General features: G+C 38.4%; 1 protein-coding gene across 1 annotated transcript; it reads left to right on the top strand.

Moving 5' to 3' along the window:
- The first annotated feature begins 277 nt into the window (after window positions 1–277).
- Window positions 278–1452, top strand: LOC125479974 (ribonuclease S-6-like). The gene is made up of 2 exons (XM_048590158.1): window positions 278–551; window positions 880–1452. The coding sequence occupies exons 1-2, from the start codon at window positions 300–302 to the stop codon at window positions 1312–1314; spliced, it is 687 nt and encodes a 228-aa protein (XP_048446115.1). The 5' UTR covers window positions 278–299; the 3' UTR covers window positions 1315–1452.
- Window positions 1453–25227: the final 23775 nt, after the last annotated feature.

The following is a 25227-nucleotide window of genomic DNA, read 5'->3' as shown; positions in this document are numbered from 1 at the left end:
TACATGTGACCAAGATTATCACCTAAGGGCATTGCACATGACTAGTTTGAAGAGAAATATTGAAGGAGAAAATAATTGCCATAGATTTATAGAACATGTGATCAAATAAACGTGATCATGGATGGTCAATTAGAGCAATTTGATTATTTATACATGCGTGTACGCATATGCCTACAACTAAGTAATATAAATATAAGAGCTTAATTGATCTCTAGTTGATCCACACTACCACCACTACTACTTCAAATCGATCTAATTAGTAATATTTATCTGCCTCGCACTTGAACAAATATTATTCAATGGGGATTACGGGGATGATATATACGGTTACGATAGTTTTTTCGTTAATTGTATTAATATTGTCTTCATCCACGGTGGGATTCGATTATTTTCAATTTACTCAGCAATATCAGCCGGCTGCCTGCAACTCTCGTCCTACTCCTTGTAAGGATCCTCCTGACAAGTTATTTACGGTTCACGGTTTGTGGCCTTCAAACTGGAGTGGACATGATCCAGAATATTGCAAGAAAACAGCCTTGGATTCTAAGAAGGTAATATTATTAATAATCAGAGAGTCAATATTGGTTATTTCAAATATACATATACTCAACAAAGAATCATGCACGCTTGTGCAAATTTTACAAAGGGCGACCCTAAGCCAACAATGCTCTTCATTTTGTGAGAGTTGGGAGAGGAACGTCTTTCTTATGCAGCATTATCCTTGCTTTGCAAAAAGACTGTTTCCATGATGATTCAAACCTGTGACCTATGATCACGAATGAGCAACTTATCTATTGCGTTAAGGCTCGCCCTCTATGCAAATATTACAACTACTGTAAAATTTAATCATGATTTTTTCTATCATATATTATATGTCAGATAGGAAATCGACGAGCCAAGTTGGACATTATTTGGCCGAACGTATTCGATCGAACCGATAATGTGGGCTTTTGGGGAAGACAGTGGGAAAAACATGGCATATGTGGGTCTCCCACGATACAGGACGACATGAATTACCTTGAAACAGTAATCAAGATGTACATAACCGACAAACAAAATGTCTCTGAAATCCTCTCAAAAGCGAAGATGGAACCGGAGGGGATAAAAAGGAAACGGTGGGATATTGTAATGGCCATACGCAATGGTACCAAAGGTAAGAGACCAAAACTCAAGTGCCAAAAGAATAATAGGATGACCGAATTGGTTGAGGTCACTCTTTGCAGCGACAAAAACATAACGCAGTTAATAAATTGCCCCAATCTAATTCAACCACCATCACCATTTTTCTGCCCCAACAAAGGTATTTTGTATTAAGAAAGCGGCTATCTAACACACACGCGCACACGTATATATTAGTAGTTGGCCAGTATACGGATGACTATTCCAAAATATAGGACGAGAGGAATGTAGTTATGTGGTTGTATTTCTAATGAATAAACTGGCTTAATTAAATAAAATTCGTGTGAATATGTGAATTTTCCTTTTATGTGAACTTACACATTGGCCTATATACAGATATTATAATGTAGAATAAAAAAGTAAAATTGGAAGGGTTATTTTAGTATCAATAAAAAGGGTTTTATCATGATTGGCCCTGAAAAACAAAAATTTATAATAAAAAAATAGAATTTAAAAAAGATAAAAATTTGACGCGTGGGATCACACACTCTCTCCTTCCCTTAGTCACTTTCTTTGAAATTATCTATTTTTAAAATTGAATATTTCTGAAACTGAATATTGGTACTACATTATTTTTTAAACTAAACACTGATTATTTCTGAAAATTGAAACGAGTACTATCACTAACTGAGCACTACTACTATCATTATTTCTTAAAATGAATATTTACTACTTCTGAAACTGACTATTTATTAAACTGAACACGGGTACTACATTATTTCTGAAACTAAACACGTATGATTCTAATACCATATGTTCTTAGCACTTACACTTTCTCTGTTTGGATAGAATAATTTGGGGAGAAATGAAGGTTTGTACTCGTGTTCGATTGTCCATGGAAGACAATATAACAAATGGTAGGATATTTGAAATCGTAAAAGTAATTTCTTGAGAGTCTTTTCAATCACCATGTTAATTAGGTGAACAAAAACATTAGAATCAAGCCCATACTTCAACACATGAGTGTTGTGAACCAAATTCGCGCACTGCTATGTGTGGAGAAAGTGCTCGAACTCGACTATTTGCAAAACAAAGTACAATTGTGAGCAAGACTAGAACCGGAGGGGGTGTGTGCTGGCCAAAGACTGTCTGACGATCAAGTTAGTGAATAGTTTATAATGGGCAAGAGAATTCAAGTGCCTAGATTGCAATACTATAGATAAACCCTAGATGAGTGTATTTATATAGTGAGGAGAGAGACCTTTTGATTACAGAATCCTTGTTCTAAGTCGGGAGCATCCTAGATGATATCTGTAAGTATATATTACATCGTTTTAGGAGTTATGATTACTTGCAGCGCACACCAGTTCCTAGATTGTAAGAACTCCAAAACTTAAAGAATCTGATTGTGTCCACATCCGGATTAGATCCCGTATCTTGCAGAACAAACATGGTCATCTAGCGAAGTTGCTAGACTTCGCCTACTACTCGAAACAAGGTGATGGTGGCACCACTGCTTCGTCTGATTCAGCTCTGCCCGAAGCTGGTGAGTTTATAACTGGACCTTTAAGGTAACCGTATTCGGATCAGCCTTACTCTAGCCTTAGAAAATCATGGTTCCACAATTGCCTTTAACTATGTGTGGAACCACGATTTTGCAGGACCGGAGTAAGGCTGATCTGAATACTGTTACCCCAAAAGTTTGATCATGAACTCACCATCTCCGATCAGAGTTATATCAGATGGAGCAAAGTGCCACCATTACTCTACTCCAGGGCAATAAGCGGAGTCTAACGACTCCATTGGATGACCATGCTTGTTCCGCAAGATACGCGATTTGATCAGAATATGGACACAGTCAAATCTTATAAGTCTTAGAGTCTTTACAATTTAAGGATACGCATGCGCCGAACGTAATCACACTTCTAAGAGGATGCAATATCTACTTACTAGATATCTTTTAGGATTCTCCTAGTTAGAACAAAGATTCTATCTTAAAAATGTCTCTCCCCCACGGTATAAATACACCTATGTAGAGTTTATCTACGGTAATGCAATCTTTACACTTAAATTCTCTTGCCCACTACTTGAGTTTAAAATCATTCACTAACTTGATTCCATTGGTGGCCAAGACCGAACCTCTATCTTCAAAAGGCTTAACACGCCAACACCCTAAAGTTCTATTTTCGAAAGGTTATCAAAACCCAAGAAACGAAGCAACACGGCTAGCTTTCCTCCGCGACGATAGGCCTTGGAAAGTCATGAAGAAACCAATGAGCCTTTTAGAAAGAGGAAGACAACGTTGAAGGAAGAAAAGCTCGACGCTCTAGTAGAATAAGAAGGAGCACCATCATCCACACTGGCCAATCTTCTTGCCAACAAGCCCAAGAGTACGACACTGAAGAGGAGGTCCAAGACATATTCCACATCACAATCCAAGAAAACAAAAAAAAAAAAAAAAGAAATCCTTGAGGAGGATGTCATTGTTGTGCCACCATAGTTCAAGGATGGGGGGCAAGCCACGATTGATGATCTCAAGGAGCTCAACTTAGGCACAAGCAAGGAACCAAAGCATATCTTCGTAAGTGCATCACTAAGTGCGGACAAGATTGAGGAGTATTACCAATTGCTCTTAGAGTACAAAGAAGTCTTTGTTTGGACCTACAAAGAAATGCCCGGCCTTGACCCTACCATCATTGTGCATCGTCTTGCAATTAAGCCTGGAATGCGATCGGTAAAGCAAACTCAAAGATACTATCGATCCAAACTCATCCCACAAATTGAGGCCGAGATTGACAAGCTAATTGAAGCAGGCTTCATTTGAGAGGTGCAATCCCCTAAATGGATCTCTAACATTGTCATTGTCCTTAAGAAATCTAGATAAATACGTGTTTACGTAGATTTCCGCAACCTCAACGATGTTTGCCTGAATGACGACTTTCCCTTACTAATCATCGAAATCATGGTGGATGCAACCACTGGCCATAAGGCACAATCATTCATGGATGACTCCTCTGGGTATAATCAAATTCGTATGGCTCCTGAAGACGAGGAATTAATAGCCTTCCGCACTCTAAAAGGTATTCATTGCTACAAGGTAATGCCCTTTGGCTTAAAGAATGTTGGAGCTACATATCAACGAGCAATGCATAGGATCTTCAACGAAGTGCTGCACAAAAACGTAGAATGTTACATAAACGATGTAGTTGTCAAGGCCAAAAAGAGATCTGATCACTTAAAGGATTTACAAAATGTGTTTGACAGATTACAACACTACAACCTCAAGATGAACCCATTAAAATGTGCACTTGGTGTCACCTCTGGGAAGTTCCTCGGCTTTGTTGTCAAGCATTGTGGCATTGAAGTGGACTAATCTAAGTATGCCAGAGCCAAGGAATCTACACGAGCTAAAAATTTTACAAGGACGACTTGACTTCATCAGACGCTTCATCTCCAACCTCGCTGGACGCTATCAACCCATCAGTTAACTCATGAAGAAGGACGCTTCATTCGTATTGGATGATGCCTGCCACAATGCCTTTGAAAAAATAAAAAGGTACATAGCAAGCCCACCTGTCTTAGGAGCTCCCATGCCTGGAAAGTCGTTCATCCTGTACATTGTTGCATAAAAAGGTTCCATTTGAGCACTCTTAACACAAGAAAATGAAGACCAAAAGGAAAGAGCACTCTACTACCTAAGTAGAGCCCTCACTGGGGCTGAGCTCAACTACACCCTAATCGAGAAGATGTGCCTTACCTTAGCCTTTGCTGTCCAAAAACTTAGACATTACATGCATGCTTACACTATCCACTTGGTTGCCAAAGCTGACCCAATCAAATACGTCATGTGTAAGCCAATTTTGATAGGGCGACTAGCAAAATGGGTGTCACTTCTCAATCAATATGAAATCATTTACAATCCAGCTAAAGCCATCAAGGGACAAGTTTTAGCGGACTTCCTTGCCGATCATTCAATCCCAGCCGATTGGAAAATCTCAAATGACTTGCCTGACCATAAGGTGTTCTATGTTAACATCTTACCGACATGGACAATGTTCTTCAATGGATCCACAGGAGCAGACGGAGCAGGGGTAGGAGTAGTATTCATGTCACCACAAAGACAAATACTACCCTATTCCTTTCGACTAAGCAATCTATGCTCCAACAACGTCGCTGAATACTAAGCACTAATTATCGAACTCTAAATGGCGATCGATATGGAAATCACAACGCTAGAAGTGTATGGTGACTCCAAGCTCATAATCAATCAACTCTTGACTGAATATGAAGTAAGGAAAGATAATCCCGTCCTATACTTCCGGCTAGCAGCTCAACTGCTCCGAAAGTTCGAGGCCATGACGCTAGAACATGTGCCAAGAAAAGAAAATCAAATGGCAGACGCTCTCGCTAACTTAGCCTCAAGTATGGCGATAGGAGAAGATAAAGCTACAGATGTGCTAGTTTGCAAAAGATGGGTGATCCTGCCCGTCAATGAAATGCTATTGGATGATACAAATAACATTTCTGTACTTCCAGTCAACACTGAAGAGTGAAGACAGCCACTGATCGACTACTTGGAGCATGGAAAGCTTGCGAATGATCCTAGACACCGCTCTGAAATACGTCAACAAGCACCTCGCTTCCTCTACTACAAAGAAACCCTCTATCGATGCTCTTTTGAAGGAGTACTTCTAAGATGCTTAGGTGAGGAAGAAGCTAATCAAGCCATGGAAAAAGCACACTCAAGCATATGTGGAGCACATCAGCCTAGATGAAAGCTGCATTCCAGCTCAAAAGGATGAGCTATTACTGGCCAAGCATGGTGAAGGATTGCCTAGAGCACGCTAAAAGGTGCCCAGCCTGCCAGTTCCACGCCAACTTCATACATCAACTGTCAGAGCCATTACACCCTCATGGCTATTCGATTCATGGGGATTGGACGTTGTGGGACCAATTACACCAAAATCATCTACCAAAGAAGCCTACATCCTAGCTGCAACATACTATTTCTCTAAATGGGCTGAAGCTGTACCTTTAAAGGAAGTCAAGAAGGAAACAGGTCGTCCGCTTCATTAAGGAGCAAATCATCTCCCGATATGGTGTGCCTTGCTACATCATCACTGACAATGAAAAACAATTCTCCAACCGACTCATGGACGAGCTCTGCAAGAAATACAAGTTTTTTATGTATCAAGCGGCACAAGTTTTTTATGTATCATGCTCCAGCCAACGGTCTTGCAGAAGCATTCAACAAAATGTTGTGCAAACTCCTCAAAAACGTGATCGGCAAAACAAAGAGAGATTGGCACAAAATAATAAGCGAAGCATTTTGGGCATATAGGACGACACATAGGACTCCTACCCAAGCTACACTTTATTCTCTCGTATATGGCGTGGAAGTTGTCCTGTCACTCGAAAGTCAAATCCCCTCACTAAGGATGGTTATACAAGAAGGCTTGACTGAAAAGGAAAACCCAAAGTTGCGACTTCAAGAATTGGAAGCACTCGACGAAAGGAGGCTCGAAGCTCAACAATACCTGGAATACTACCAAGCACGGCTATCCAAGGCGTTCAACAAGAAGGTTCACCTAAGGTCTTTCCAAATTAGAGATCTTGTCATGGCATTACGAAGGCCCATCATCACAACACTCATTACCTGCATGAGTCTAAACTACAAACAGCACCAAATGACACACAACGCTCCTTGTTCGCATAAGCTTAAAAGGCGACACACAAAGCTCCTGGCCTGCAAAAGCATAAACTGTGTATGGCAAAAAAAAAAAAAAAAAAAATCCCCATCAAAATTGCCAAAAACTCATCACTCCCTTGAACTACGTCATGATTTAATCCCTCCTCAATTGAGGGTACATAGGTAACTTGAAACTTCAAAACATCAAGTATAGTCACATCATCAACAAAAAAACACAAACACTTTGAAGAATAAAGAACAAATTCAAAATGTGAAAACTTTATTTCTTTAAAGGAAGAATTTGTCTACAAAGCCGTAATACAAAATGAGCAAAAACAAAGACGGCTTCCTCAGTAGTCAACAAAGTGCTATTCCAAGTAATAGCTCCGCTGCATATGTGATCGCCAAGAAGCTCAAACGAAGCTGGTGAATTGTTGCGAATATGGTGTAAAGGATTCAAAACAAGAATCCTTGATGTACATACCTTCTTCTTTAGAATGGGTTGGCCAAAATCCTTCACTTTCTAAGACACTTCAGAAGACCACGACTTGATATGCATCAAGTTGCCTTTTGCAGGAAGAATAAGCGCCTTAGGGCCAGTTAACGGCGTGCAAAGCTTCAACATCGTTCCCCTATCTTGCGAATCACCTTCCTTTGCAAGAATAGTAATGGTATTATTCTTAAAGCACTTGAAAAATACCATGGCTGCAACAAAATAAACAGAGCAATGTAAGCACAAAAGTGGGGCGGCAAAGAAAGAAAAAAAAATTGTTTCACTAAAGTAGAAGACATGCAACACAAACCTCATGAACGTTGAAGAATAACAATGACAAAGTCACAACGAATAGAAGAAATCAGCCACAAAGCTTGATCAAGCATGGCAAAGAGGGCATCTATAGTAGCAAAGAAAATCAAAACGCCACGTAATCGCACTACTCAACCCCACAACGATTACGCAAGTAGTTTCTTGCATTGCATGGTGAAGAGAGCAACTACAGGATGGTCCTTCAAAGTACGCTACAGTAAGGGAGAAAAACAAAACGCTGCATAATCACACTACGCAACCCCGCAGCGATTACGCATGCAGTTTCTTGCACTGCACGGCAATGTCACCACCGAGGTTGTGACCAAAAGGCACTACATTGTGTAAAAATGTTGTAGTTTTTTACACAACCCCACACGGTAAAAGTGACGCACTGCAACAAGCTTCAAGCAGTGCCAAGAGACACGACAACGTGACCACCGAGGAAAGTTGTGACCCAAAGGCACTACACAACATAAACTCGCTATAGTCTTCCAAGCAGCAAGAAGGGCACGACAGCAACAGATATAGGGCACAGCAGCCGGAAACCCATGGAAAAAGCTTCAAGGTAGTCCATGGCAAGCAATTGTGTATGTGAAAAAAAATGCTTTCCCTGAAGCGAAACATTCCAGTTCTCAAAATCATTCTCGCAGAAGTTGTTTTCCCGTCAGGATCGTGCAGCTGTAGGAAAATTTAAAGTTGAAGGCCTTCCTGATTTTTCCTAGTGGCATGCGATATATGCCTGGAAAGATAAGAGATAAATCTACGTTTTCCATATTTAAAAAAAAAAATTCCAGAAGAGAAATCAACCTTAAACTGGGTATGCAATTCAGATAACATGTTTTCCAAAATAATAAAAGGAAAGGAGAAATACCTCTTTGTCATGGAGAAATACCTCCTTGAAGAATCAACAAGCGCTCATGCTGATTCTCTGAAGACTTTGTTGCAAGCTTATAAACTTGTAACAACGTTCGTTTCAAGATCAAGTCACCAGGACCCTTAAAGCAACGCAATCCCGCATTCACACCATATTTGCCGCACCTTGAGGTGAAGACCATCCCACGTTTGCTTCAAGCTCAAAACTTGAAGCAATCGTTCAACTGTTCCTCTGAGATCAAGTCATCATGACCCTTGGATCAATAACCAAGCATCTATATCAAATTTGAAGACTTAATCTGGGGAAAAGTTGTAAACAGAGATTGTAACCTACAAATTCAAATCAATACAAATTTACTCTGTACACGTGTTCTCGTTTCATTTGTTACAGAGTTTTCATGTTTACAAATGTAACCGATTTAAGTTGACACACATGGCTTTGGAAGCCAAAACTTGTTGCATACTCGCAGTGTGACATCATATCAACAAGTTGTAAATTTTGTTTTAACATCCCCAATTGGTATAAATGGTTTGAATTGTTGGGTGGATGTGTTGTCTTTTGTTGTTATATTGTCTGCAGGTTTTAGGAAATGTTATAGTAGTAAGGGAGGTTCTGTCGAATTTTCGCTAGAAAATAGAATTCGTCTAATGTTTACTTTGTTTATTTGGCAGTTCAAAAAAAAAAAAAAAAAAAAAAAACCAGGGGCCCATGCAAACTTCTGAAGATGTCACAGACCACTCACACCACAACCGAGAAGATCACCAATACGTGGGATCCTCGACATCGTGTGGCTGCAACAAAGGAGCAGCACAGTGCCTTGGCCAGTGACATTGGCTCAATTATCAAGAATCATTGCCCCTCCTGTGGAAGTCCTGGAAAGTTGTCCCACATGAAGTTAAGGAAGTCATTCCACATGAATTATCAGTAAGTATTTTCAACCTCAAGTACTAAAGTTTTATTAAAGTATACAAATTATTATAAATTTTAACTACTATTTATTTGTTGAGTTTTGCAGCATCACTATGAGGTCACAAACCTCGATGCTAATCAAAACCAATACATCAACAACCTTTGCACCAGTAGGTTTACTCAATAGAAGAGCAACCTCCACAAGCATTATGAGAAATTTGACGATCCGAAGCTTGCTCTAGTAGTTGGGTACTCTATAGATTTGGTGGACCGTTGGGATGAGTAGGAGTGGCTATATGGCCATTTTCAAGATGGAAAATACCTCGTAAGTATAATATATATATATATATATATATATATTTCAATAATATTTTATCAAATTTTTTATATTTTTAAATAAATGTCAATTTTTTCATTAATTTGTTATAAATATCTAAACTAATACATTTTTTTAATTCATTAATTTTTTCATTAATCGGTCGAAGAAGAAACTTCTTCACCGTTCCGGCTCATGATGCTTCTCTTATAGGTTGGAGGAGCAATGTAAGGTAACCGTATATTTGTTTTAAGTTTTCATTCTTTTACTCTCTATTATACAAATGGTAATCTATGTTAACATTATTTTTTTCAAGGGGGTCAAAGTTTCCTAAGATTGACATGTTCAAGGAGTTGTACATTAGGCCCGGGGATGAGCTGACGGAGCAACTTCAAGTAAGTTGTTTCAATTTTTTTATATTCAATTAGTATTAATATTAATTACATGTATATTAAAATTATTTGGTTTATTTCTTTCTCCTAGTCCACCATGGTGGAAAAGGGCCAGACCGTTCTAGAGGAGGTGGCTTCCCAACTTCCCACAAAAACCGCGATTGAGGAGGTGCTTCCCCCTGAGGATGCCAATTTTCAGATCATAACAGACATACTTAATCGGACCCTCAGTCGTAGGCATGGGAATGTTCACCTGAGGCTTGGGAAAGCCCACCTTCAGGACCCGTTTACTTCATTTTCCAGGCAGAGAACAAAAGAGGCTAAATCGCTAACATTTGAAGTGGCAGACCTAAACAAGTAGATTGCCACCCAGCAGTCTCAACTTGCGGCCTAAAGCAATTTGAAGAACCAAATTCGTCTTACCCTTCAAATCTCTATCATTCGGTTCCCCAACGTTCAACCACCTCCAAGAATGACCTCCCAGCCCCTGTCGTAGTAGCTACGACGTCCCAACCCCCCGCGGCAGTAGCTACAACCTCTCAGTCCCCTAATACAGCAGCAATACCACCAACAGGTGATTGTGACGTGGAAGACTACCTATTTTAGTTTTGTTTTCAATTTTTTTTCAAATTTAAAAATATTTTTTTTCCCTTGTATGTACATTTTCAATAATTTTTTTAATTCCACATTCTTCTCTTACATTGTCTATTTTTAATTTCATTAAATTAATTTATACATAAAACAATATTATCAACAATTAAAAGGAAAAACTAAATAATAAATAAATAAAATTTATTTTAAAATCTTACTACGATGGCCTCTATGTCCGTCGTGCAAGGGTTTGGGGGTCAAACCCCAGTTTCATCACGCGGAGTATCACGTGTAACGAACACTGCTTCGTCACTTTACAAAGCACGTTCCTCCGTCGTGCAATGTCTGACGTCATGAGCTTTGCAAGCAGAATTTGCACGACGTTGTGTTCACCATCCAATGTTTCCGACGATCGTATTTGCCTTTGCATGACAGTTTTCCCTTCGTCGCCCAAGCAGTTATGCTTACTAGTGGTCATACTTCAACTTCTGAATTCGTTGCAATGTCATACCACCATTAAATTTTCTATCAATTGGCTGTTAAATAATAACGTGCCAAGAGCGAGACCCACCCCTTCCCCAAACTAGAATAAAAAAAAAAAAAATTAATAATAAATTATTATTTTTTATTTCACAATTAAATAAAGGAACTCTCTTACCTATCACTTGTCTCTCTCACTCTCTCTCTCTGCTTTCACTTGCAAAAAGGCAACCACGACCAAACACCACCTAGCTTTGTTTTTTACTTGGGTTATTATACAAAATGGTCACTGAGATTGAAAATCAATAGAAATGGTCCTTGAGATTGTCCACCATCCATGATTTTAGTCTTTCCGTTAAAATCTCTTTGGGCAACTTTTAAAGCTTCGTAACTTAATCTATTCTTAATCAAATTCGATCCATAATATATCAAAATGAAGATAAGAAAGTGTAGAATAAGACTATACCTATTTAGAAGCCCAATGATTGCCGAAGATGGTCAGAAAATAGCCTGAAAGGTGACTGGTCCGCAGGAAAACTGGAAAACTCGTCGGAAACTGGGTAAACTTTAAACGTTCATACCTTCTTCAATACTCAACGAAATCGAGTGATTCAAAAATGAAAATCATACTTCTCGACGAGAGGAAGAAAATAGAATCTTTCTATATGGCTAACTCGCCATGGTTTGGTAAAAAAATGGCTCGAAATTGGCTAACTCGAAAATGGTTAGCCACTTTCGAGCCTTTGTCCGACGAAACCACAGTGAGTTAGCCTTCGAAAAAGGTACCACTCTCTTCATCTCGTCAAGAAGTATTATTTTCATTTTTGAATCACTTGATTTGGTTGAGTCACCTTTCAGGCTATTTTCCAGCCATCTCTGGCAACCATTGGGCTTCCAAATGGTATAATCTTATTCTACACTTTCCTATCTTAATTTTGATATATTATGGGTCTTATTTGGTTAAGAAACGATTGAATTACAAAGCTTTGAAAATTGCCCAAAATCGTTTTTAACAGGAAGACCAAAATCATGGATGGTGGACAATCTCAAGGACCATTTCTATTGATTTTCAATCTCAGGCACCATTTATATTGATCATGCAAATCTCAGAGACCATTTTGTATAATAACGCTTCTTACTTATAAAGAAACAAAGCCATGTTTAACGCACGCAACAAGATCATCACCTGGAACTCCACCTCTGTTGACCCGTGCATTTGGCTCAAGGCGAACCATTTTTCGGATTCAATTTCAGGTATGATCTGCCGAATCTGCAACACCAACTGGAGTTTGCAAATCTGAGCATGCAGATGATACAACAAACGACCCGACCCGGCCTGAATATAAGGCATTTGCCGCAACACCAACTAGAGTTTGTTGAGGTTCTCTTCTCACCATCAACGGCGTTTTCAAAACACTAACAAATACGGTGTAAAGAATCTTCGTCTTGCTCTATGACGGCGTTTTGTTTAGCAACTTGCTATGTGGCGGTGTGTCCTTGGGCGAGTTAAGAAAGAACCTCTCGAAGATCTTCAACCTCGCTTCCCACAACACATTTGTCACGAGCGACTGGTACAGTCCCGGCCAGAGGCTAATAAGCTTCGAGGTAGTACCGTTGGGCTGATCTTGGGCAAGAGGCGGGTTTCAAGAAGGGAAGATAGAGTGGCGACGACGGGAATGGCAGTGGGTGAATTGGGAGTTGCAGGAGAGGAAGAAAAAGTAAGTAAGGAAGAGAGTTTCCCTGAGGACCAGGGGAGGAAAAGTCTGCGCGAGAAAGTGATTGAGGAAGAGAGTTTCCCCGAGGACAAGGAAGAGACTTTGGCGGTGGGTTTTGTGGTTAGGGCTGTGGGGGAGAACTACAGTGGAAAAAGGTTGGGGGTTCTGGAATAGAAAGAAGGAAAAAAGGAAGGGGGGTTGATGAGTTGGGGAAATATGAGTGGTATGGTGGGTCCCACAATATTTTTAATAAATTTATTTTAAATGATTTTCTATATTTACTAATTTTTTAATTTAGTTCGGTCAGGATGTTGGTCCGACACCTGCCACCTCATCATTTAACTGTCAAACTTAACAAAAAATTTAACAGAGGTTTGGCATTGCAATGAATTTGTAAGAGGAGGTATGATATTGCAATATTTAAAACATAAGGCAGAGATTGTGGTTCGACCCATACTTAGGTAGTTTTGTGTAATTTACCCTTATTTAGCTTAAATGTTATCTTAAGATCATTGGTGATTTATTTTCGCAACATGGTTATCATACGTATCGTATAGCTTGCTACAACTGTAGGCTTATTGCAAGTACATTTTCTATTCTAGTAGAGGTTAGAATTTGCTAGTAGACGCTAGATATCGATCAGGTAGATGCCATTCCACCTGCTTGCCATACTTTATGTTATTTGAGATTTTGACTTACTTTCTTTGTTATGAAGAGTGTTGTGATATGAACTTGACTACTATTATTGTAGTATTATATGTATGTAGTTTTTACTATATATCTGATTTCAAAATGGGGGTTACTGTATGACACATACCGACTCGATTAGCCTTCCAACTAAGGATGAACATGTGTGGGTCGACCCTAAATTGACAATTAAACCCACCTTGTAGTGACCAAATTCCATCAAAACAGAGACGAAGCCATAAGTAAGGAAATTGTGATGTGAAATGTTTCCAACCGAAAGGTTCATTTATTAATTTTATACTATCATCTAAGTTCCTTGCACAACCTTCCCACTTAGGACACAATCTAGAACTAATTTGATTTTTATATCACATCAATCAAAGCATAGCAGTGCATACAACAGTAATTCACAAAAGTAATGTATTGTAGGAAGTCCACACTTATAATCAAAAGTAAAGTTATTCAATTGATTATAGTTTTATAAGAACAAGCAAAAGTAAAACTACCCTACAATGTAGGAAGTCCGCACCCCTAGCACACTCACTTGCCCTTCTCAACGTATGCCTTGCACTTGCTAGCACCTAAGGGGGCGCAAAACAAAATTTAAGTGTATCATATTTAATTATCAAGTCAAAATCATTTTCAACATACTAACCTCTATTTGTAAAACACATATACTTGGAAAACTATATAATAATATTTACTACTATAACAGTAAACAAAAATCATAATCAATTCATCAATTGAAAACCTTCAACAATAGTTCAGAAACCGTACATGTATTCAATTAATCATACTAATGTCCACTAGCGTAAGTACAGCATGTAGGGAATGCGCCTCTACTAGCTAAACCCACTATCGGTAATAATCAATAATTCTAGCATATACTAGAATATAATATTAGCTGCAATTAATCTACGGCCGATATAAACTATTATAGGTGCCCATATCCATAATTGTATCTCTTAGTTGCACCCGATTCCATGGAAGATTCTGTCACATCTAACAGACACCACCGCTGATCTCCGTTGAAGTTAACGGCGACCGCCGATAACCAGCCGGAGCTCGCTTGAAGTTGCAGGTTGCCCAGAAAATCATCTAGAACATGATTGGGATAGATTTTTATCCTCAGATTCACCGAGATTGTAATGTTGCCGCATGCTCATTTTCGGGAAACCAAACCAGAACATGCACATATTCGAAACGGTTCGTTTCTTCACTATAATTAAACCAAAATCACAGAGAATTGAAAAAATGTTTTACCTAGCACGAATTTAAGCAAAGAAGAGTTGAACCATTTCGGATTTTGATAGAAACTGTTCGGCGAACCCAGTCGAAAACTGGTACAAGAACATAGACAAGAACATATCTCATAATTCACAATTTCGACTTGATTTCATCACCATTAAGTTCAGAAGATTACCCAAACTCCAAATATATACTTTGTGGTGGATTTAACCCGAACTCGATGATAACCAACAAGAAATTCGTCACCAGAAATCTTGAAAAATAGGGAAGAAGGTTTGTAGAGGTTAGAACCTTGAATTCCAACTAAATTTTGACATGCAGAGCATGGAGATTATACCCGAGGCAGAAGGATGTCGAGCCCAGCTCGAATAGAAAGAAATCCCATCGATTTCTCCTCGAATTTCACCAGAGGTGCTAGTCGGAAACACTCATCGGAATTCTGGAAGATACCCAAAGGTTGCAGAGATTAGAATCGCACGATTTTTTGCCCAAAATTTCCATGTACTCATACCAAAAGCTCGAGTGGCTTACCAAGGTACGAAATTTGACAAGTTGAAGTCGAATCCATGTCAGATTCGAATGGAAACAGTTATAGGAAAATCCTATTAAAGATGGCGATTTCAACTTTTACCGAACCGTATCACCGTAACCCTTAATATATCCTTCAACATCTGAATAGTCCTCTCGAACTATCCGTCTGTTTAAGAATGATAAGTAGTACTGTCTAGAAGATGAGTACCTGTGGCTTGCTAAAAAGCCTTCCAGAACTAGAATGTGAATCGAGCACCCTGATCAGAAATAATTGTTACAGGTACTCCATGCAGATGAATAGTCTGGTCATTACAGAGTTTAGCCGATCATGCTATTGAATATGTTTCACTAATATCAACGAAATGTACTGACTTCTTGAGATGATTGACGATAATGCAAATGTTGTTATGACAAGTTCTTAGTTCAGGAATCTCGGACAAGAAGTTCATTGAAATCTCTTCTCATTTCCAAATGGGAATAAGAAGTTGAGATAATTTCACAATTTCTGTCTCTCGGTTTCCATTTGTTGTCATACTAAACATCTTTCTCACATATTCAGTAATTTTCTTTTCATACCCGACCAGTAGTAGAAGGGCTAGATAATGTTACACATCTTGGTAGAACCAGGATGCATACCAGCTGCCGAGATATGCGTCTCATCTCGAATTTCCTTCATCAACTCTTCATCTTGAGGAGTTTAAATTCGAATCACAAACATATGTGATTCATCTCTTCTAACTTTAAGATCCTGTCGTGAACCATTTGCTGCTTCTTCAATTAATGTCCACACGACGGATCATTATGTTCAGCCGAATAGATCCGCACAACAAACAAAGGTTTAACCCTGATAATGAGCCAGTAAGCTCCGTCATTGAGCTTCTGTCTTCACTAGGTCCAATAGATTCAAGGTATAGGCTTCCTGAAGAGAAGAAAGTTAATCATAGGATTTTTCAGCTAAGAGCATCAGTCACTGCATTGGCACGACCATGGTAGTTCTCAATCATACGGTGGTAATCACTGATAAGCTCCATCCACCTTCACTGCTTCAATTTGAGCTTCTTCTGGTCAAACAAACACTTCAATCCTTTGCAATATGTAAAGGTACGACATATATATCAATAGAGATAATGTTACCATAGCCTCAATGTAAATACTACCGCTGCCAATTTGAATTCACGAATAAGATAGTTCTGCTTACGACGCTTTAATTGTTGAGAAGAGTAAGCTATCAGTTTTCAATAGGACATTGATACGCATCCCAAGCCTGGATGCGCAACATTCATATAGACTTCGGATTGCCCGCTATCAACAGAGAAAGAGTTGGTATTGGTGTTTGAGTATGGTAATACTTCAGCTCTTGAAAATTCTGTTAACAATCATCATTCCACTCAAAAGTTACTCCCTTCCGGGTTAACTCAATAAGTGAGCCAGCAATAGAAGAGAAATCTTCGACAACTCTCCAGTAATAACCAGAAAGTCCCAAGGCACTTCGAACTTTAATAAAATTCTAGGGTTGTTGCCAATGAACAATTTTAGAAAATTCCTGCAGATCGACAAATATTCCTTTGGCCGAAATGACACGACCTAAGAGACAAATGTTATCCCACCAGAACTAGTATGACAAGAAACTTATATTGACCACACCACGTTCTAAGTACAGTTTTCGAAACATACTCTGTACGGATCTTAACTGGTGATATCCCGATCCCATGTTAATCTTCGAAAACCCATTAGCTCAATGTAGTCAGTCAATAAGTCTCTATCCTCGGAAAAGGATACCGATTTTTATCGCTACTTTATCTAACAGACGGAAATTCATGCATAGCCGCATGCTTCCATCCTTCGTCGACATAATTAATACCGGAGCATCCCAAGGAAAATACTCGGTTGCACAAAAACTTTCATTATACTTGTATCATCCGATAAGAAGCAAGAGATATCAGATCCATTTTTTGATAAAGTTCAGTGGTGAACTTAATCTTTAGATCAGATGGCATTCCAGTTAAGTTTTTAAGAACACATTAGGATACTCATTCACAATTATGCAAGTAAGATATCATGAACATTCCTTTTCCAAAATAACCTCATGGCTTGAAGAGAAGGAATACGACCTATTGGTATAGTCCTTCGATTGCCTGAGAATATCACTCAGGGTCTTCCCAGGTCCACGAAAAGTTATGAGGTCTAACTAATAAAATTTTAAACATGACGGGCCTACTTGCCCACTAGCTTAAATAACCCAACAAATGAGTCACCAATATTACCATCTGCAGCCCGCAATATCGAGAATCTCACTGTCATCTCAATAAACAAGTAAGAAATTCCTGACAGTGAAAAGTTACTATTTTGCCCCTCATTTGGTAATATGTATAAAATATTGACCTAATCGGATAAATAGTCCCCGTGATCATAAGGCATTCGGAAGGCAACCCCTATGGTAAAAAAAATTCAGATTTAAACACCTGTAGTCTAAGTCTGTTAGAATTTATGCCCAAAATTAAAACTTCTGTTATCCCTCTGTTAGTAATAGTCTCATATGAGGATAAGATGGTCATTTCATAATTAGTAACATGCCAATAGCTTAGCTACAGAACCCCCTCAAGATCAAACCCGTTCCCGATTCTAAAGCATGAACATACCCAGAGGTTTGGTTCGTGTTTGAAAAGCCACATCGATGGCTAAGCAAAGAATTGAGGGAGACATCGCACCAACATACCCAGGTATTGCTGCAATCTTGATAACTTTAGGTGATTGTTCTATTTTGAAAATCGTTTGTCTGTAATCGTATCCACCATGTGTGGTTTTATGCTTGAAGGTCTCCTCCTTATTATGCTTCAAAGGCTGGAGTTGATGGTTTTTCGTTGGATGAATCATGGGTTCTATTTTCTTTTTCCGGTCGGTCTCCTTCTTAGTGATATATATAGGGGTTTTTGAAAGGAAAGAAGGCAACAAAAAGGAAACAAGCAGAGCAAACTAGAAGGCAAAATGACAATTAGTTGTTTAATAGCAGTAGAACAAATCTTATTGCTTTTTTGGATTCCACATTCCGTCACTTGTCGGTTACCTTTGAAATTTGCATTTGATTGATTAAAGTATGCAACTTTATTGTCATATAGTGCACTGCCATTTGATTGATAAAGTATGCAATTTTATTTTAGTTATAGGTACTGATAGGTTAACTCTGAAGTTTATATGTGGAGGGCAATTGATGATATTGCCCAAGCTTACATATTTCGGTGGTAAGACAGTGTACTTTGACAATGTGGATCCCGATTTGTTCTCAACGATCGAGCTGAAGTACATGATGGAAGAGGTTGAATATACAAATGTGAAGAAATAACATTATACTAAACTCGGAGAGGAGCCCGAACATGGTTTTCATCCACTAGTTTCTGACAATGACATAACGGACATGGTGAAGCTTATACCTAGATCAAGAGAGATGACTATTTATGTAGAGCATGATGTTGATACACCACATATAGCTACAAAACCCCCTCAAGATCAAACATCAAATTATTCCAATGTATTCGATGAGATACTAGATGATGTGTTCTCTCAAGTACCAGTAGAATTATTCTCTCAAGCAACTTATTCACACCCTGATGAAGTGAACAATGAGGAACGGGTTGGTGTGAATGATAATGTAATTGCTGGTGAGGAAGGTCATGGTCCATATGAAACTTTTGTACAAGAGAGTGGGTAGTGCACTAATGGTTTTCATTACGAGCATGGAACGGATAGTGATGATTCTGATTACGAGCTCTATGACAGTGAGAATGATGCTGCTATAGAAGATGATAATTTGCTATTTGATAAATATGTGGACTTGCCATTTTCAGGAACTATTATGAGGGATCGTGTAGATGAAACAATTCTGCCTGAAAACGTAGCTACTGAGAATCTCCCAATAGAAAAAGAGCTGCCAACAGAGGAATTACATAGCCCTATAAATTCAGATGATGAAGAACAATCTAGTGAGAGGGATCTTGAGTTTAATGCAAGCATAGATATGGAAAACCCTAGTTTGAAGATTAGAATGAGGTTTGCAAACCGTGAAATTTTAAAAAAAGTAGTGAAGCGATACTCAATTCTTGGTGGTTACGACATTGCTTTAAAAAAGAATGACTGAAGAAGAGTTAAAGCTTTGCATGCAAAACTTTGCCCTTGGAGATTGCATGCTTGTCAGATGCAAAATGACACCACTTGGCAAATCAAAGTACTTGTTGACAAGCATATATATAGTCGAGTATGGAGAAATAAACATTTCACTTTCAAACTCATGGCTGAAAAATACATTGATAGGTTTAGAGAGAACAAATGCAAAAACTTTGCAAACTGTAATTAAGAGGGAGACGAAATTGGAGGTATCCTTAGATCAGTGTTTCAGGGCAAGACACAAAGACTTAGAAATGAAAAGGGGGTGAATTGCAGAGCAATATGGTAAGGTTTGGGAATATTGTGAAGAAGTTATATAAACCAATGTTGGAAGTACTATGAAAGTGCATGCAAATCCTCCATTATTTCAGAGACTTTATGTTTGCCTTGATGCTTGCAAAAGGGGATTTAAAGCTGGGTGCAGGCTAGTGATTGGAGTTGATGGCTGCCATCTTAAAGGAGCTTTTAAAGGTAAATACATTTTTTCTTTTTCTCAACCTTAAATGATTAAAATTTGAAAGCAAGATTTCAATTTATTTAAGAAATATACAACATGGTTACAGGTCAACTACTAGCAGCTGTTGACATTGATGCCAATGACAATATGTATCCAATAGCCTATGCTGCTGTTGAAATTGAAAATAAAGATACATGGTGCTGGTTTCTATAGATTCTTATTGATGATCTTAGACCAGTTCATGAGCATGGGTGGACATTTATATCGGATCAACAAAAGGTAAACTCTATGTTTCCTTTTAAGTTATGCAAATATAGTGGCTTATTTAATTTGTATTGATGTATCTAGTAAATGTTGCAGGGTTTGGATATCGCTTTTACTAAGGTTGTGCTAGAAGCTGACCATAGATGGTGTGTGAGGCATTTGTATGGAAATTTTAAAGCCATTCATAAAGGTAAGACATTAAAAGATTTGTTATGGAGTATTGCAAGAGCCCCCAACCATGTTGACTTTGAAGCTGAAATGGAGAAGTTGAAGAGCATTGATGGTGAAACCTATAATTGGTTGGTAAAAAGAGATCCAGATAGGTGGGCTAGGTTTAGATTTAGAACAAGGGTGAAGTGTGACATGCTTCTTAACAACCTATGTGAAACCTTTAATGGTTGGATACTTGTTGCTAAGGATAAACCAATTCTAACCATGTTGGAGATGATACGGTGTAATTTAATGAACAGGTTATGTGCTAAGAGGACAGAAATAAGTAAACTTCAGAGGAATATATGTCCTAAGATTCAACACAAGTTAAACAGGGAGAAGTTTGCATCTAGGATTTATTTGGCAACTTATTCAGGAAATTATAAATTCAAGTTGGAAGTGGTTTGTCTGATTTGTTTGTGGTTGATATTGCTAATAGGACATGTAGTTGTAGACGGTGGGAGATGACCAGGATACCATGCTTGCACGTTTGTGCAGCAATTTGTCGCAATAGACAGGATCCAGAGGATTATGTGGATGAGGTGTACCACAAGGCAACCTATCTGAAAGCTTATGAACCCATGATTCATCCATTGAAAGGATGTAACATGTGGCCTAAGTGCAACATGGACCTCCTTCTACCCCTATTAGTGAAAAAAACAACTTGGTAGACCAAAAAAAGCAAGGAAAAAGGATCCTGAAATGGAGAAAAAGGTAAATGATAATAATAGTGATTCTAAGCAGGTTGTGAGTAGGAAGGGAAAGACAATACAATGCTACAAGTGTTGGGGTTGGGGGCATAACCAAAAGTTTTGTAAAAAATGAGCCTAGAGGTGCCCCACAAGGTGTATATATTGACAAGAGATGGGCATATTCTATACCACAAACTGGCGGCAAGAAAAAAAGACAAAGTAGTGGTTCATCTGCTCAAAGGAGTGGTACAAGTACAACTGCTGGAAATGAAGACCAAGTAATGAATCAACATACAACTGTTGTTCAAGTTGATATTGGAGATGTTGTAAATTCAATCGACGGAGGTCCAGCGCCTAAAAAGTCCAAACTCATAGCAAGGAGAAACAACCCCAAGCAAGCCTTGTATTGTGATCCCCATGAAGCTACAAAAGTGAGTTCATATTTATATTCAATTGACTTATACTTTGTAATTTTCACAATGACAAGTGAATGATTTCATTTCATTATGTTACTATCATAGGTTCAAGATAACAATCAACCAACCATTACTAAAGGGGTAAGAGGTGCCACATTTACCACAATTCTTGGAATGGGCATGCCTCAAGGTAGAGTTGGAAGTTCAAATCCTATGACTGGAGTAACCCCTCATCCTCCAACCATTACTGAAGGGGCAAAAGGTGCCATATTTACCACAATTCCTAGAATGGAGATGCCTCAAAGTAGATTTGGAAGCTTAAGTCCTATGATTGGATGGCCTCCTCATCCACCAACCACTTCTAAACAAACTATTGCACCATGGAAACCTCCTGGCAAGAGCTTTGTCCACAAAAATCAGAACCTATGGTAGAAGAGAACTTGATAGTGCTCTTATTTTATTTTGGATACATTCTGTTTTGATTTCATATGTGGGAGTCCCATTTTTTTTGTTTTGTTTTTTTTTGTTTTTTTGGCTCTTTTGTAAGCGGGTCAAGAAAGTTGAATTTCGTAAACGATTGAATGAATGTCTTTTGGTAGTTTGTTGTGCTTATTGATTGGAACCATGTTTATCAATGGTGATTATAAATCTTTGAGAATGAATGGTCATTCATCCCTTCTGTTCAATGTTCATGAGAAGTGAATAGAAAAACCAGGCGTTTCGCCCACTTCGAGTAATACGTTGGGTTGAAAACCTCAATCTGCTCGACAACCGTGATCTGACCATTTTCAGGAAGGGTCGTCTGTTTGTCGATTTGTTGTTAAAATGGAAAGAGAGATATATTATTGTGAAACTATGGTGGGGCTCCTCTGGATACGCTGGGTTACCACCCTAACGAAACCTTTCCATCTCCTTTGGTTTTGTTCCTAAACTACAAGGTAGAAGAGGAGCAGCATCAATCTAAAACCAAAACAAAAAAAAAAAAAATCAAAATCCAAAATGAAAAACCAAATCTTAAATTGAAGGAGAGTGACTATGGAAGGGATGGGGATGAAATGGATATGAGACTATTACTAACGGAAGGATAACAGAAGTTTTAATTTTGGGTATAAATCCTAACAGACTTAGGCCATAGAGGCTTAAATCCAAATTTTTTTACCGCAGGGGTTACCTTCCGAATACCTTATGACCACGTGGACTATTTATCCGATTAGGCCTAAAATATTTGATTTATATATCGTTCATAAGGACGTATACCATCTAGAAGGAAGAAAAGGAACATTGAGTAACAATGAGTCAAATGTTCAAGTAGAATATCCATGTAGTACTTCCATTAATCCGAAATCACATTCGGATCCTCACAAGCCTATTGCAATTTCATCATAACACGTGTCCTTGAGTTGCATCGTCCGATTTGCTGGTTTTCGCTTAAGCTGCGGTCATCATGTGCACACTGGAAGCGAAAAAAATCACAATGGATTTTCTTTACAAGCCACTGAACAACAAGTGCTAACCATGATGGTATTTGGGTGATTGTGGATCATCTCACAAAATCGGCACACTTCTTACCGATGTATGAGAAATTCTCAATTTTCAAATTGACTCAATTGTTCATCGACTAGATCATTCGACTGCATGGAATACTAGTTAATATTATCTAGGATCGGGATACCTGATTCACTTATATGTTTTTTAGGGGTTTTCAGCAAGCCATAGGTACTTAGCTACTTTATTGCTCATTTCCATCCTCAGACTGATGGGCAATTTGAGAGGAATCTTTAGATGCTTGAGGATATGTTGAGAGTAAGCGTCATACAATTTGATGAAAGTTGGGATCGTCATCTACCACTGATGGAATTTTCCTACAACAATAGTTTTCATACAAGTCTTGGCATGCCATCTTTCGAGGCCTTGTATGGTAAAGCTTGTCAAATCTTGTTATGTTGGAATGAAGTTGGTGAAAGAACCATTTTCTACTTTTCCCACTCTTTCAATGATATACCATAGGTAAGTCCAAAGGATGAGCTACATTTCCCACTCCTTCAGCCATATAGTAGGGACCAATGTACCTAGGACTGAGATTTCCTCACTTTCTAAATCTCATTGCACCTTTCCACGGTGACAATCTCAAGAATACACAATCCCCAATGTTGTAACCTCTATGCCTTGCATAACCATTTGTAACTTTTATGTCTATCTTGGGCCGTCTTCATATTCTTCTTGATCACTTATATCTTTTGAGTAGCCTCATCTACCACATCATATCATTGTGAGGTGGGCTTGGTAATGGTGAGTCTCCCATACCCCGCTAAGAGTTCAACATAACTCTCGGATTCCATTAAGGGATGTGGAATTTGCCAAAAATAGTGGGTGGTACTATTTGATTTAAGACCCAATCAAGTAGTTTTAAAATCAACAATTTAATACGATTTTTGTTATGTTATGTAGTTAACGACATGCCTAAATTTACATATACCATTATACTTGACAAAAAGGGCCTTAGGGGCCAATGTTTCCTTGCTTGGTATCATCACATTGAGAATGTCTCAAAGATAAATGACATATCGTATGTGCTCAAGTAATCCCCTCCTTATGTACATCCTATGAAACTAGCTTCAAAGGAGGAGTGTCAAAATTATACTAGACACTTTGAGGATGACTTACAAGCCAAATGCTTAATCCTCACTTCACTTAGTGAGGAACGTAAGAAGCTACATGAGCACATGGACACTTCTTGTGCCATGGTTGATAGTTTGCATAAGATGCATGACATTGAGACAAGTAACGTATGATTCTCAAATGTTTGTAGTCTATTGAATGCCAAAATGGCAAAGGGGACATTGGTCCAAAAACATGGACAAAAGATGGAAAGGATCTTTCAAGATCTTGAGAGTTTAGGAACTTCCATTGATGGGAAAATGGCCCAAGACTTTTTCCTTGCATCTCTCTCAGATGATTTCACTAAGTTTATAGTAAACAACAAAGTGAATAAATTCGATCATACTTTTGCCGAGATGATTGACATGTGCTATAAATTTGAACAAAGTTTCAAAAGGGACAGTGGGAGTGGGAATGCAATCACAAGGAAAAGGTTGCAAAGAAGAAGGCAAGAAAATCCAAAGCAACATGCTTTCATTGTGGAAAGGATGAATGTTGGAAGAAGAAATACAGGGTGCACATTACGATCTTTATGACTTGAACTTTTGAAAGGACTATTTCTATCATAAAGAGTGCTTTTACAGTAAGCTCCAATTCCTGAATATTTGATTCAGGAGCTAGTCAACATAATTGCAATTTGTTGCAGGGACTAACAGAGAGCAAGACATTGCACAATGGGGAGATGATTGTGCGACTTGGGAATGGCACTAAGATCTCTGCAAAAGTGGTGTAAAAATTATGTTGACACACAAATTAAACCCTATTTGTGACAATTGTAGTATATATGCAAGTAGGGATCGTTCTAACCGGGGGAATTAACTAGGGATGCTAATCTACTTTAAACTAACTTAAAAACACAAAATTAAACTTTAAAACACTTACCTAGACCTATATGACTCAAAACAACTTAAAAAGACTCAAAACAGCCCATAACACTCAAATAGACTCAAACTAGCTTAGACGAAATTTAACTAACTTAGACTCAAAACACTAACTTGGACATATTCAAACACTTT

This window comes from the organism of the source record quoted next, unplaced genomic scaffold (assembly GCF_019419815.1).
Source record: "Pyrus x bretschneideri cultivar Hongxiangsu unplaced genomic scaffold, Pyrus_bretschneideri_v1 Contig30, whole genome shotgun sequence".
In the NCBI taxonomy this organism is placed as follows: Eukaryota; Viridiplantae; Streptophyta; class Magnoliopsida; order Rosales; family Rosaceae; genus Pyrus; species Pyrus x bretschneideri.
This window is presented reverse-complemented; position numbering and strand designations above follow the sequence as displayed.

Bases quoted from the DNA above. Each gene is read 5' to 3' on its own strand.
- LOC125479974 (XM_048590158.1), top strand. From the start codon at position 300: ATGGGGATTACGGGGATGATATATACGGTTACGATAGTTTTTTCGTTA. The intron at 552-879 runs GTAATATTATTA...ATTATATGTCAG, and splicing joins CAGCCTTGGATTCTAAGAAG to ATAGGAAATCGACGAGCCAA.